At 48.5% G+C, this 15,000-nt stretch overlaps 1 protein-coding gene across 1 annotated transcript in view; it reads left to right on the top strand.

The window, feature by feature from the left end:
* Nucleotides 1-15,000, top strand: part of shank3a (SH3 and multiple ankyrin repeat domains 3a) — a 155,489-nt gene that overhangs the window by 114,085 nt on the left and 26,404 nt on the right. Inside the window, exon 11 of the mRNA XM_056598683.1 lies at nt 12,953-13,028. Within this exon, the coding sequence (XP_056454658.1) occupies nt 12,953-13,028 (76 nt within the window). The remainder of the gene's footprint in view (nt 1-12,952; nt 13,029-15,000) is intronic.

Raw genomic sequence — 15,000 nt, 5'->3', positions numbered from 1 at the left:
ACACAAACACACACACACACCCACACACACACACACACAATCACACACAATGCTTAAATGCATATTTAGAGGTTAATGGGAGATGTTTATGTGCGTTCATGGAGGAGATAATGATCAGAGCGTGATCTACCTCTCTTAATGATGCCAGCAGACTGCTGGGAGCAAGTCGTTTGAAACAGGCCGTGGTACAGCTATAGACGCTATACTGATAGCCCTTTCAACCACATTAGCTCTGGTTCTTGAACTGGTTTAGTTCAGGATACTTGTTACCTCGGTGCTATGTAGCAAACCAGCCGAGGTTTCCACCAGTCTGGAGCGAACCGTGGTGTCATAAACGCGTCGTCAATGCACACCGGAAGTAAACAGCCATGGCAATTCTTTACCGTGCTCTGTCCCCAACCTGTAGAGCGTGACAATCCCACGGATGTCGTCATGGTTTGCACGTCAGGTCAGGGAAAGCCTGTTTGTTGGGGTTCCAGCTTCGAGCCGACTTTACAGGTACCGAACCAATTTATTTTTTGATTTTTCTAGAAGCCGGAACAGAACCCATTCTGGGGGTATTAGAGACATCAGTCATCCCCCCGCTTAGTTCAATTATCCACGTCCGCTTTCAGGCTTCTTTCAAATCTGACTCGTCGATAAGGACGCACTCACGAGAATGGACAAATCAAAAAGCTGCCCACTCGATATTGCATCCTTACAAAATGCTCTCAACTTTTATTTCATCTCTCTGCTTTCCTTGCCCCCCTCTCTCCCCTCCCTGCAGCTCAGTTGAATGACTCACAGCTATGAGATTAAGCCCAGTCAAATCCAGCCAGGGCTATTTATAGCCTGCCCATTAAGAAGTTTGAGAGTGTCTCCGTACTCCACCGGAATGCTTAAACAGCTGGTTTGCCGCAGCAGCAGGGACCCAGAGATCACCCTTCAGATAGAGTGAGACTTGCCCTTCACAGAGAGTGAGATCACCCTTCAGACAGAGTGAGACTTGCCCTTCACAGAGAGTGAGATCACCCTTCAGACAGAGTGAGACTTGCCCTTCACAGAGAGTGAGATCACCCTTCAGACAGAGTGAGACTTGCCCTTCACAGAGAGTGAGGTCACCCTACAGATAGAGTGAGACTTGCCCTTCACAGAGAGTGAGGTCACCCTTCAGATAGAGTGAGACTTGCCCTTCACAGAGAGTGAGGTCACCCTTCAGACAGAGTGAGACTTGCAGAGTGATATTTACAAAGAATGAGATACTCCTTCTGAGAGAATATCCCCCTTTGATCCATTGATCATGAGTACGACTCATGATCAATGGACTGAGATCACCCTTCCGAGAGTAGGTTGTCACTCTTCAGAGAATGTTCGACTTTCCCTACCAAGAGAGTGATATCACCCTTCATAGAGAGTGACACTCAAGATTCATAGAGAGTGACATACCTTGGATTTCCATTGGCTTTGAAGGAAATTAAACTCACTCTTTATTTGTGAGACACATCCTCAACGGGGTCAGACACATCCTTCATGGCACATATGAGATAAACCCTATAGTGCTAGCTTGAGGGTTAAAGTCACTCTTTCCAAGTGAGTGAGACAGAAGCAAGCTGGAGCCTGGAGATTAGTCCCAAAGCCTGAGGTTGAGGGTTGGAACAGGTGGGGGGGCCATGGATCTGAGTGGGAGCATTTTCCTGCCCTTATGGTCAAACCTATTTTTAGTGTGGAAAACTGAACCTGAAGTGGGTCACACACCGAGAAGCTGCGTGTAATTTGGGGAAGCATTGCATGGTGTAGCGAAGCATGGCGCCACGAATCAAGGCTCTAGGACATGGCACAGCTATAGTGCAACATATTATCTGTTCCTCTGGGTTTATAGAAAGCAATAATGGCAAAGCAAACTCTGGTTATGGCTGGGTTCACTTCTTCATTAAAAAAAAATGCTTTCAAAATGTTAAGACGCGTCACTTGCATTGTGTGACCGCTTTCAAGACTCTATGTTCTTTTTAAAGCATGACTCCCTGTCATCAATCATCCCAGAGAAGGATGTCGATAGTAATTACTAGGCTGCTGCCGGTTTATATTCAGGAGATCACCTGAGAAAACATTGTCCGCAATACCCAATGTCACAAACCCGAAGTGTAAAACGTGCACACACACACATACACACACACACACACACACACACACACACACACACACACACACACACACACAAGCACGTGCACATAGGTGTGTAAGAGCGTGTGACACATTTCCAAGTACCATTTCTAAATAAGAAGGTAATTTAAATTCTCCTATAACCATATAATTAGGAAGACCGTAGCCTACAAGTGACTCTCTCCTTTTCTCACTCATTATTGTTAGCATTTTTGTTTGCACATGCTTGTATTAGGATATCAAAAGTGTGATAGAGGCTGCCCTAAAGGCCAGAAACAATTTCTAAAAGATAAAGACTCTGTTTCAGAGAGTGAGTGTAGCCTGTGTTTCACTCTGCCAGTGGCGGTGAGAGGGTGAGTGTGTTTCACTCTGCCAGTGGCGGTGAGAGGGTGAGTGTGTTTCACTCTGCCAGTGGCGGTGAGAGGGTGAGTGTGTTTCACTCTGCCAGTGGCGGTGAGAGGGTGAGTGTGTTTCACTCTGCCAGTGGCGGTGAGAGGGTGAGTGTGTTTCACTCTGCCAGTGGCGGTGAGAGGGTGAGTGTGTTTCACTCTGCCAGTGGCAGTGAGAGGGTGAGTGTGTTTCACTCTGCCAGTGGCGGTGAGAGGGTGAGTGTGTTTCACTCTGCCAGTGGCGGTGAGAGGGTGAGTGTGTTTCACTCTGCCAGTGGCGGTGAGAGGGTGAGTGTGTTTCACTGGAGGTGAGAGGGTGAGTGTGTTTCACTCTGCCAGTGGCGGTGAGAGGGTGAGTGTAGGCTGTGTTTCACTCTGCCAGTGGCGGTGAGAGGGTGAGTGTGTTTCACTCTGCCAGTGGCGGTGAGAGGGTGAGTGTAGGCTGTGTTTCACTCTGCCAGTGGCGGTGAGAGGGTGAGTGTGTTTCACTCTGCCAGTGGCGGTGAGAGGGTGAGTGTGTTTCACTCTGCCAGTGGCGGTGAGAGGGTGAGTGTGTTTCACTCTGCCAGTGGCGGTGAGAGGGTGAGTGTGTTTCACTCTGCCAGTGGCGGTGAGAGGGCGAGTGTAGGCTGTGTTTCACTCTGCCAGTGGCAGTGAGAGGGTGAGTGTGTTTCACTCTGCCAGTGGCGGTGAGAGGGTGAGTGTGTTTCACTCTGCCAGTGGCGGTGAGAGGGTGAGTGTGTTTCACTCTGCCAGTGGCGGTGAGAGGGTGAGTGTGTTTCACTCTGCCAGTGGCGGTGAGAGGGTGAGTGTGTTTCACTCTGCCAGTGGCGGTGAGAGGGTGAGTGTGTTTCACTCTGCCAGTGGCGGTGAGAGGGTGAGTGTGTTTCACTCTGCCAGTGGCGGTGAGAGGGTGAGTGTGTTTCACTCTGCCAGTGGCAGTGAGAGGGTGAGTGTGTTTCACTCTGCCAGTGGCGGTGAGAGGGTGAGTGTGTTTCACTCTGCCAGTGGCGGTGAGAGGGTGAGTGTGTTTCACTCTGCCAGTGGCGGTGAGAGGGTGAGTGTGTTTCACTGGAGGTGAGAGGGTGAGTGTGTTTCACTCTGCCAGTGGCGGTGAGAGGGTGAGTGTAGGCTGTGTTTCACTCTGCCAGTGGCGGTGAGAGGGTGAGTGTGTTTCACTCTGCCAGTGGCGGTGAGAGGGTGAGTGTAGGCTGTGTTTCACTCTGCCAGTGGCGGTGAGAGGGTGAGTGTGTTTCACTCTGCCAGTGGCGGTGAGAGGGTGAGTGTGTTTCACTCTGCCAGTGGCGGTGAGAGGGTGAGTGTGTTTCACTCTGCCAGTGGCGGTGAGAGGGTGAGTGTGTTTCACTCTGCCAGTGGCGGTGAGAGGGCGAGTGTAGGCTGTGTTTCACTCTGCCAGTGGCAGTGAGAGGGTGAGTGTGTTTCACTCTGCCAGTGGCGGTGAGAGGGTGAGTGTGTTTCACTCTGCCAGTGGCGGTGAGAGGGTGAGTGTGTTTCACTCTGCCAGTGGCGGTGAGAGGGTGAGTGTGTTTCACTCTGCCAGTGGGCGTGAGAGGGTGAGTGTGTTTCACTCTGCCAGTGGCGTTGAGAGGGTGAGTGTGTTTCACTCTGCCAGTGGCGGTGAGAGGGTGAGTGTGTTTCACTCTGCCAGTGGCGGTGAGAGGGTGAGTGTGTTTCACTCTGCCAGTGGCGGTGAGAGGGTGAGTGTGTTTCACTCTGCCAGTGGCGGTGAGAGGGTGAGTGTGTTTCACTCTGCCAGTGGCGGTGAGAGGGTGAGTGTGTGTTTCACTCTGCCAGTGGCGGTGAGAGGGTGAGTGTGTGTTTCACTCTGCCAGTGGCGGTGAGAGGGTGAGTGTAGGCTGTGTTTCACTCTGCCAGTGGCAGTGAGAGGGTGAGTGTGTTTCACTCTGCCAGTGGCGGTGAGAGGGTGAGTGTGTTTCACTCTGCCAGTGGCGTTGAGAGGGTGAGTGTAGGCTGTGTTTCACTCTGCCAGTGGCGGTGAGAGGGTGAGGGTAGGCTGTGTTTCACTCTGCCAGTGGCGGTGAGAGGGTGAGTGTGTTTCACTCTGCCAGTGGCGGTGAGAGGGTGAGTGTGTTTCACTCTGCCAGTGGCGGTGAGAGGGTGAGTGTGTTTCACTCTGCCAGTGGCGGTGAGAGGGTGAGTGTGTTTCACTCTGCCAGTGGCGGTGAGAGGGTGAGTGTGTTTCACTCTGCCAGTGGCGGTGAGAGGGTGAGTGTGTTTCACTCTGCCAGTGGCGGTGAGAGGGTGAGTGTGTTTCACTCTGCCAGTGGCGGTGAGAGGGTGAGTGTGTTTCACTCTGCCAGTGGCGGTGAGAGGGTGAGTGTAGGCTGTGTTTCACTCTGCCAGTGGCGGTGAGAGGGTGAGTGTGTTTCACTCTGCCAGTGGCGGTGAGAGGGTGAGTGTGTTTCACTCTGCCAGTGGCGGTGAGAGGGTGAGTGTGTTTCACTCTGCCAGTGGCGGTGAGAGGGTGAGTGTAGGCTGTGTTTCACTCTGCCGCTGGAGCGCTTGACAGGCGCTACGTCCCTCTGACAGGAAGTTGGCTGTCGGGTCGGTGACACCTGTCCCTACACTCCATCGCCCATCTCTGTGCTCGTCTCTCTCTCTTTGTCCCTCTCTTGCACGCTCTTTCTCCCTCTCGCTCTTTCTCCCTCTCGCTCGCTCTCCCTCTCGCTCGCTCTCCCTCTCGCTCGCTCTCTCTCGCTCTGACCCAATTGTATTTTCCCTGTCCTTCAACTATTCATTCCCTCTCCACAATCTCCCCTTTTGTCTTGTAAATCTCCCTTTCTCCATCTTATCTTATCTCTATGTTTTGCTCTGATGTCTCTTGTGTTTACATCCGGATGTTCAAGCTCATTTTCACCTTAATAGTGACGGGCATCCCTATCTCTTCTCCAAAGGCAGTGTGATGGCTGGTGCTTATAACCATTTCAACTGGCCAATGTGTTAACAAGGTCAGAGATGCCAAAAAAAAAACTCTTAGCAATGTAAAAGACACCGTCTACGTGGATTCGGCCCAGGACTAAGGAATGGTTGTCGTTGATGCTCTGGACATCTGTTAAAGTGAACCGGTAACAAACAAGGCACAAAACAGAGAGCTCCTTTTTCATGGACTGTTTGTTAGTGAGACTCAGGCAGCAGAGACTATGCACTTCCTCTGGGGACCTTTAGGAGGTTTGCTGTTGGTCGCAACAGAGAAATGACTTCGGAGCCACCCGAACCCTCTTCTTAGGGTTAAGATCTTGGTGTCTAAGCTAATCCCCATATTATGTATTTTAAGTGGTCCAGATTGACAGTTATATTATTTATAAAAAAATATGATGACTAAGCCATAACCTGGTGCAAGGCTTCCATTCAAATCCCAGCTTCAATGTGCCAAATATGGATCTGCTTTGGTTCCCACTGCTGTTTGCGAAAATTGTAAACAATGGCGATGCTCTGTAGGAGGAAAATCTGCCAGCCTCATGTCGTTTGTAAACCAAATTATATATTAGTCTACGCTTTGGTCTCCTTAGTTATCCTGGTGACCTTTTTGGACAAAATGGTCTCTAAAGATGTGTTTGGTGTCAATATGATGGCAATATGACTATATCACTATGATTTAACAGCACTTTGAAATAGTAATCCACGTCTTTGTGGCCACCCGGCTGGATTACTGCCCTGCTCTTTATCTGGGGGTTAGCGGGTCTGCCAACGCTCGCCTGCAACTGGTACAGAATGCTGCTGGGGTGGCCGTCGGTTTCGGCCGAGGCACGAACAATTTGCGGATGTCCTTTCAAACAGTTTTGCATTACTATATATTTGAGGGTGGCATGAGCTGAACATATTTGAATGAAAAATGAATTGTATTGTTCAAGAGACAGAATATAATTGAAGAAATTAGCTAACAAGGTATAAAAGTGAATTTTAATGAGCTGTTGTCTCTCATTTGGAACTGACTGCAGGCCCGTTTGTGATCCGGTAACGAGTGCATTTAATGGGTTGAGTGGGGAGCAGGGCAGGAAGCAGGATTATGCAAATCAGATAGTATCTTCTTTTACACACATGCAAGTGCCAAGGAAAGATACACACAGCCACACATGCTCTCTCAGACTCACAGGCACGCACATATAATCACCTACGCACATATACCCAGATACACACATATACACACACACACACACACACACGAACACACCTACACCCACATGCAAGGTAATTGTGGACTGTGCTAAGTGTAAGTGTGTGGAGTCAGCAGGTAGATTGCCATAGCCAACTAATCCATCTTATTAGAAGAAGACAGTGAGGGAGAGTGTGTAAGAGAGGGAGAGAGGGAGAGTAAGGGAGATACAGAGAGAGAGAGGAGAAGGAGACGAGAATAGAAGAGCTTGGAGAGAGAAGGAGAGGAGAGAGTCTAGGAGAGGAGACCGATTAGGAGAGGAGAGAGTCTAGGAGAGGAGACCGATTAGGAGAGGAGAGAGTCTAGGAGAGGAGACCGATTAGGAGAGGAGAGAGTCTAGGAGAGGAGACCGATTAGGAGAGGAGAGAGTCTAGGAGAGGGGGAGAAGACAGAGTGTAGGAGAGAGAATGTGGGAGAGGGAAGGAGATAGAGAGAGAGGTATAAAGCACCAGCTGGAAGATGTGCCTTTGGTGGTGAACTTTAGCTGAGTCTGTGTTATTGGTTGCCAATTCAGGATGCCTTCTCTTTTTCTGTAATGGAGATCCGTTATGTTGTCTGCCTATACATTTAACGTGTGTGGGTGTTGGCGTGTGTGTGTGTGTGTGTGTGTGTGTGTGTGTGTGTGTGTGTGTGTGTGTGTGTGTGTGTGTGTGTGTGTGTGTGTGTGTGTGTGTGTGTGTGTGTGTGTGTGTGTGTGTGCGTGCGTGCGTGCGTGCGTGCGTGCGTGCGTGCGTGCGTGCGTGCGTGCGTGCGTGCGTGCGTGCGTGCGTGCGTGCGTGCGTGCGTGCGTGCGTGCGTGCGTGCGTGCGTGTGTGCGTGCGTGCGTGTGTTGGGTGTGTGATGTGTTCAATGAAGATTGTATGCATTGTGTGGTTCCTGTGTTTGTGTTCATATATATGTGTATGTGTACCTTTTTGTGCTTGTTTGTTTGCTAGGAGTGTGTGTGTGTGTTGGCTTCTTTTTTAGTGACAGGTAAGACAGAGTGATGTCCTCTTCTCACCTTTTAATCAGAAATCAGTGAAGTGTGTGGAGCCACCTCTTGTACTTGACCCTCTCTCACTCTGACTCTCTCACTCGTACTCTCTCTCTCTCTCTCTCTCTCTGTCTCTGTCTCTATCTCCCTCTCTCTCTCTCTCTCTCTCTATCTCTCTCTCTCTCTCTCTCTCTCTCTCTCTCTCTCTCTCTCTCTTTCTATCTCTCTCTCTCTCTCTCTCTCTCTCTCTCTCTCTCTCTCTCTCTCTCTCCCTGTGTGTGTGTGTGTGTGTGTGTGTGTGTGTGTGTGTGTGTGTGTGTGTGTGTGTGTGTGTGTGTGTGTGTGTGTGTGTGTGTGTGTGTGTGTGTGTGTGTGTGTGAGGACTGATCCATATCAAATCATAATAGATGGCAGCACTATTTGAACAGTGAATCAAAGCTTAAGCAGCCCACTGCTGTGTCGTCAATACAAATCACGTTTGACAAGGAGGCACACTGGGTAACAACAGGCCTTTCAGACACACGCACACACGCACACACACACACACACACACACACACACACACACACACACACACACACACACACACACACAAACATGCACACACACACACACATACACAAACACGCACACTCACACACACACACACACCCGCACGGAAGTACATGGACATGCCGTTCTACTGGCCATGACTAAACACACTCCTCCTCTTTCTATATCGTGCACTCACTCTTCTTGAGTGTGAGTGCAGTCTATCCCTCCATCAGTCTCTATTCACTCTCGTTCACTCTCGCTGCTCCCCTCTCGTTCACTGTCTCACTTTTTAGCTCCATGTATGTCACACTTTTTTGTTTCTGCCCATGTTCCTCCGAGCCAGTCGCTGTGTGTGCGTGCCTTTGTGTGTCTGTGTGTGTGGGTGTGCGTGCCTTAACAATACACATGTGCACTCATCTTGACCTTGACTCCCAGGCGCTGTGTTTAAAGGCGCCTCTACGCTGTCTTCATTTTGCCTCGTCTTCAAATCGTTTAACTATTCAAGGCTCCTTTCTTTTTTTAGAAAACAAAAACGTATTTATTTAAAAAAGGTATTTATAGTCCCGGGCGTCCGCTTCTTAGACAACTCGACACGTCAGAGAACAGAGCCAACCGACTCCCGGAGAGGAGAGACGGGGAGGAAGGGAGCGGCTGGGGTAGCAGTAGACGTGCGAGCGCGTGTGGTGTCCATACGTGTTGGTAGCGTGTTTCCAGACAGCGCCGGGCCGAGGCAGCTCGGTGGAGGACATGAACACCAGGAGTGTCGGTCAGCACTAATCTGCCACTATCACAGAGCGGGAGTGTGGATGAGGAGGAGCCGAGTGGTGCAATGGGGGAGCAGTGTCCAGGAGCCGCATGAGGAGGAGGACTCCCACGCCGCCCGGGGGAGGACGGCAGGGGAGGGTCAGGAGGAGAGGGGTCGTTCGGGGGTCAGGAGGTGGCGCTCCGTGTCCGGGGGGCACCGCGTCGTCAGAACATCGTGTTGCCGTGGAAGCGGCCGCGATCGGCTCTGCTGAGACATGGAATGTTGCGGACCGCCGGGGCCATCGGCAGAGCCGTCGGTTGTCGTGGCGATGGTTTTGTTGTTGTGCAGCAGCAGCAGGATGGACACAATGGCAACCGTCGTCAAGGCGCAGCGGCCTCGCGCCGACCGTCGTGACCCCCACCCCGGTGAGTGGAGTTGTGACCCCCACCCCGGTGAGTGGAGTTGTGACCCCCACCCCGGTGAGGGGAGTTGTGACCCCCACCCCGGTGAGGGGAGTTGTGACCCCCACACCGGGGTCGTGGTTTTTGTTGAGTTTCTGTGACTTTTGTCGGGGGAAGAAAAACGATCGAAAAATCTCAAGTCAAAGCCCTGCAGAACAATAATAGGTTGGTCGTATTTAATTGGCAAAATGATTTTAACTACTTACAGTTGCATAGCTAAATGTTTGGAGAAAGAGAATAGAGTAAATGTCTGCAAGAAAATATAAAACATCATGAATAAATACAGTACAGTAAGGCATTCACCGTACAAATGGTGTTTTTCCCCAAATATCTGATCACACATAAATGATAATTGATCCCAAACATCTTCAGTCGACATTCAAGTATCATTGAGCCAGAAGCGAAATCCAATGGTCCTGTTCCGTAGCAAAGTGTCCCTTGGAACCCATGTAAATAAAATACCCTGTGCACTTAGTCACCGAACACAACCTGTTCGTTCCACCGGAATGGGAAGAAACTCTTCCTCTCTGTATGCACTTCCCATGCCTGCCAGTCATGATTAACAGAGGGTCTTAATAGTGGCTGAACCTTGGCTGAACCAAACTCTCTGTCTCAGGCTCACCTTCGGACCTGCGCTACACCACACTGGTGCCAAACAAGCAGCTATAGTTTCTATCTCAGCAGCGCATTATTGATGCCATTGAATTGGACTATTATCCCACTGATAGTATTGTCTGTTTGGATCTCCTCGTGTGTGTGTGCGTGTGTGTGTGTGTGTGTGTGTGTGTGTGTGTGTGTGTGTGTGTGTGTGTGTGTGTGTGTGTGTGTGTGTGTGTGTGTGTGTGTGTGTGTGTGTGTGTGTGTGTGTGTGTGTGAGTAGAGGGACACTGAATCTCACAGATAACGGATGTTTTTGTTCTGTGTCTGCTTTTCCTGCCACTGTCCCCTCTGTCACCGTGACTCTATCGGGAGCGTATTTAAATCCCATTTGGAAGGACGAAAGAAATCCCTTCTCTTCTATATGAATATGTAGCTATAGGTACATCTATAGTCATGACAATAAAGCAATCATATTTAATCAAATTATATTGAGAAATAGAGGGAGAGAGTGTTAGAGAGACACACATCCATACACCGAGAGACAGAGAGAGTTAGAGAGTGAAAGTGAAAATGGGTCAGCTCTATGTCACCTAGCAGGAGAGCTCGGAGAAACCTTGACAGACATATGACACACAAGCCCTCACGTAGTGTGTGAGGAACGTCTGGGAAAGTGATTCTGTGCAAGTGGGAACCAAGCCACACCACGCCACACCGTACTGTGTCTTTGTCTTGGTCTGTTTTAGACACTTCAATTATAAACACAGTGGTTTGCATCTTGAATTGATTGAGTGTGGCTAGGCGACGGCGAACGTACATTGATTGTGACTATGTGTCTTTCATCTGATGGATTTAAACAAATGTATTGCTGAATAGTCACATAGTGTTTTTGTACTTCGGAGATGTAGTAGAACAATGGAACAGTTTGGACCGGTCACAGGGCCAACAACAATGGGAAATAACCACTGTGTATGTGTGTGTGTGTGTGTGTGTGTCTGTGTGTGAGCGAGTAAGACAGCGACTGAGTGACTGAATGTGTGTGTGTGTGTGTGTGTATCTAAGTGCGTCTAAGTACTGTCTGTCTGTCTGTCTGTCTGTCTGTCTGTCTGTCTGTCTGTCTGTCTGTCTGTCTGTCTGTCTGTCTGTCTGTCTGTCTGTCTGTCTCTCTCTCTCTCTCTCTCTCTCTCTCTCTCTCTCTCTCTCTCTCTCTCTCTCTCTCTCTCTCTCTGTCTCTGTCTCTGTCTCTTTCTCTCTATTCACCCTCAACTGATCCACATAAAGCCCGGTCCCAGATGCTGTCGGGCTGATCCAGATTGGACCATGGGTTCCATCTGGTGCCAGGCCTTCCCTTCTGTGTGGAATCACGGAGACAGGCCTGTCTGTCTGTGGACTCCAGGGTTCTATACTGTCTGTACCCAGAGACTGGGTTCAGCTTCCACAAGCCACCGTACAGCGTTATGGAGCCTATAGGCATGGCAGCCGGCTGTTACAAAGCAATTTTGCACATTAATGTGTGTGTGTGTGTGTGTGTGTGTGTGTGTGTGTGTGTGTGTGTGTGTGTGTGTGTGTGTGTGTGTGTGTGTGTGTGTGTGTGTGTGTGTGTGTGTGTGTGTGTGTGTGTGTGTGTGTGTGGGTGTGAATGCACCCTGAATATATATTCAGTCACCATGACAGACTTGATAAATTAGTTGCATTACCCAGTGACTGATAGTGCATATCATACTCACAGATGCACAAACACACACACGCATGCACACACACGCACACACACATATATAGGGGGCTGGAAAGTGTTCAACTCCTGAAATAAAGGGTACTTGCTGTGATGGACTGTCTCCCCTGTAGTGTACCTTTCTCCTACATCCTCCCTAATGACATTTATCAGAATCCCCTGTAAGTTGCTTTGGATAACAGCATCAGCTAAATAGCACCATTGATATACATACTACATCTCTACACATAGGTCGACATGCATTTTTAAACAAAGAAACAAACACACTCAAACACATACACACAAACTCAGTCACTCAGTCACTCAGTCAGTCAGTCAGTCAGTCAGTCAGTCAGTCGCTCACTCACTCACTCACTCACTCGCTCACTCACTCACTCGCTCGCTCACTCACTCACTCGCTCGCTCACTCGCTCGCTCACACACACACACACACAACCACACACACAAAACCCTGGAACACTATGTCCATTTGGTTCTCTTTCTTGGCTCTTTGATTTAGTTTTATTTAGAGTCTGTTTAAGTTTATAAGCTAGAAGCGGCGTTGTTGACTCTGCTTCTCCATCTGCCGTCTTCTGACCCCTGCTGCCCTCCGCTCACACCCTGGCCCCCCTCCTCCAAGAAGCTCGACACCCAAGGCTCGCTCTACAATCTGTCTCCTACCTCCTTCCTCCTTCTCCTCTCCTATGACAGAACCTTTATATGGAACGACAGGACCACTAATGATTCCATCTCCAAGGCAACGCGCTGTCTCTACACACGCCTCAGCAGTGTGGGAGTGAGAATCGCGCGGGAATGATCTGTGCATTTTCTGGCAGGCGCTTATCACATAAGGTAGCATGGGTACAGAGCTTAATGCAGGAGTGTATGGCCATCGTCGAAGGAAAATGGTACTGGGTGATAGACTCCAACTGCATTGTTGTCAACTGTGTTTTTTGGGAGTTGCTCAGGTGTTTGTCAGTGAAAGTGGTGATAATGATGTCTGAATGTGTTCTCTGTGGTCGTGTGTGCCATCGCTCAGACAAACACAGGAAAAACACTGACCTCTGCTACTCGCAGACCAAAACACAGTATCTGTAGAGCACCAGAAAGGTTTTTAGTGCTGGAAAAATGTTTTTGTGCGATTTGCTCCGGGTTAGAACAAGGTGGTCTGATTTAGTCACTGATCATGGTCCCTTTGTGTGTTGCAGAGACGCGAGAGGACCGTACCAAGAGGCTGTTCAGACACTACACTGTGGGATCCTACGACAACTTCACCTCATACAGGTAGCTCTCTGCAGACACTGTGCCCTCTTAAACCGGCTGAGTGCTTCCGTTTCACGCCTCAACACTTTGATTCGCTGCTAATGCCTCTTGCAAGAAAAGCATACTTTAATGACCAAAATGAGTTTTATTTTAAATTTCATTCTTAATTACGGCTTGAAACTGACATGGATTTCTTACCTTGATAGCTCCTTTTTTTTAATCACAGTTAGACGTTGTGTCAAGGATTAAAACCACTGAATGATATAGATGAGGCTGTGTTATCATCCATAGTGGTTCCTCAACACTCCATCTGACCGCCCTTAGTGCTGATCTCACAGCCTGCTTTATGAAGTCAATGGATTATCTCAGAGAAACCACCATGTACTCTCACTCCATCTCCAGGCACTGCCATTCTGCTGCCACCTAAAGGTAGCTGCCCAGTAATGCAGGACATGTAAAATATCAAATGTGTTTGTAATTGGGCTGATTACAGCGTGCATTTGACTGTCTATGTGTGTATGTCGTAGCATCCATTTGCCTCAAATACGTTGTTTTTTTCAAATACACAGTATAACTCAGGACCTATCTGGACATTTGAATACTTTCGACACCACAGGGTTGACCATGTTATGAATAATAAAATAGAACTATTCAAAACAGAAATATACTAAATATATATATTATAAAATAAAGACCAATCAGATGCAATGGTGGTCGCTCAGGAGCCTGATGGCCTGTGAGGGGAAATAGTTTGTAGTCTACGGCTGAATGCTCCTGTAATGCCCCCTCCCACGGCTTCCTGAAGTCCACAATCATCTCTTTGATTTTGCAGACGTTGAAAGAAATGTTGTTGTCTTGGCACCACGTAGCCGGGCCATTCAAATGCTGTCTCTGTGGGCTGTCTCATGGCTATGTGATGAGACCCAGGGCGATGGTGTCCTTTTGCAAATCTGATGATGACATCTGAGATGTTAGTTGCCACACAGTCATGTGGAAACACAGGAGTACAGGAGGGGACTGAGAACAGAGCCCTGAGGCGCTCCTGTATTCGGGGTAAAGACACACATGCTTAATGCTTATGCAGCCCAAGTGTTGTGTTTTTGTTGCATTGTGCACACTCAAGTACATGAGTTTATTTCATTGGACTAGTATTTGCACAAGTATCTGAAGTATTTAGCTTTCTGTTTACTACTAAAAATTACCCTTTGGTCGTTCCATCTGAAATATAGCCATCTCAATCCGTCACTTATTTCGTAGTGTTTGTAAGTGGGCCCTGCAGACAAAGTGTTATCATGCAAATGGTGTTTAAATGCCAGAGAAGGGAGTCTGAGACACCAAGCTGTCCTGAGGGAGGGCTCCCATTATATCCAACCCCTTAGCCAGAGAGTTAACAATTAGCCAGCCTTTTAGAAAGGCCAGGTTAATAGACCCCAGTCTTTATTCTGATTAAATGCCACTTTCATGAAAGGTTTGCCAAATGGGGATCCTCCTAGCAGGTTTGGCCTGCTATGGTGTGTGTACAATATTCAGGGACTGAAATATGGATGCGCTAATGTGAGTGTGTTCATTCAATTGGTAAGGAGTGTGTACAGCAGATTCCACACAATGTTCTTGTTGTTATATATAATATCTCTCTCTCTCTCTCTCTCTCTCTCTCTCTCTCTCTCTCTCTCTCTCTCTCTCTATAGATATATATATATATATAAGATATAGAATGTTTTATGTTATCTATATGACATGATTTGGGATTCAGTAACATACATCCATTCAACAACGCCATTTATATGTATGTGTGTGTGATATACAGATGGCAGAAACATACTGAGTCATAAACAAATACAGTTGAGGTTGGATTCAGGAAATACACGGCTGAAGGAATACTGTTATTTTGAAGCTGCATTTCAGTTGAGGTTTTATCCTGAATTATGTCGGTAAGCAGAAGAAGGCATAAGTAGTGAAAGAGCAACATTCAATAAGTCGCCAGGGTAAGTGT

The sequence above is a fragment of the Gadus chalcogrammus genome, chromosome 9 (assembly GCF_026213295.1).
Source record: "Gadus chalcogrammus isolate NIFS_2021 chromosome 9, NIFS_Gcha_1.0, whole genome shotgun sequence".
NCBI classification, from domain to species: Eukaryota; Metazoa; Chordata; class Actinopteri; order Gadiformes; family Gadidae; genus Gadus; species Gadus chalcogrammus.
This window is presented reverse-complemented; position numbering and strand designations above follow the sequence as displayed.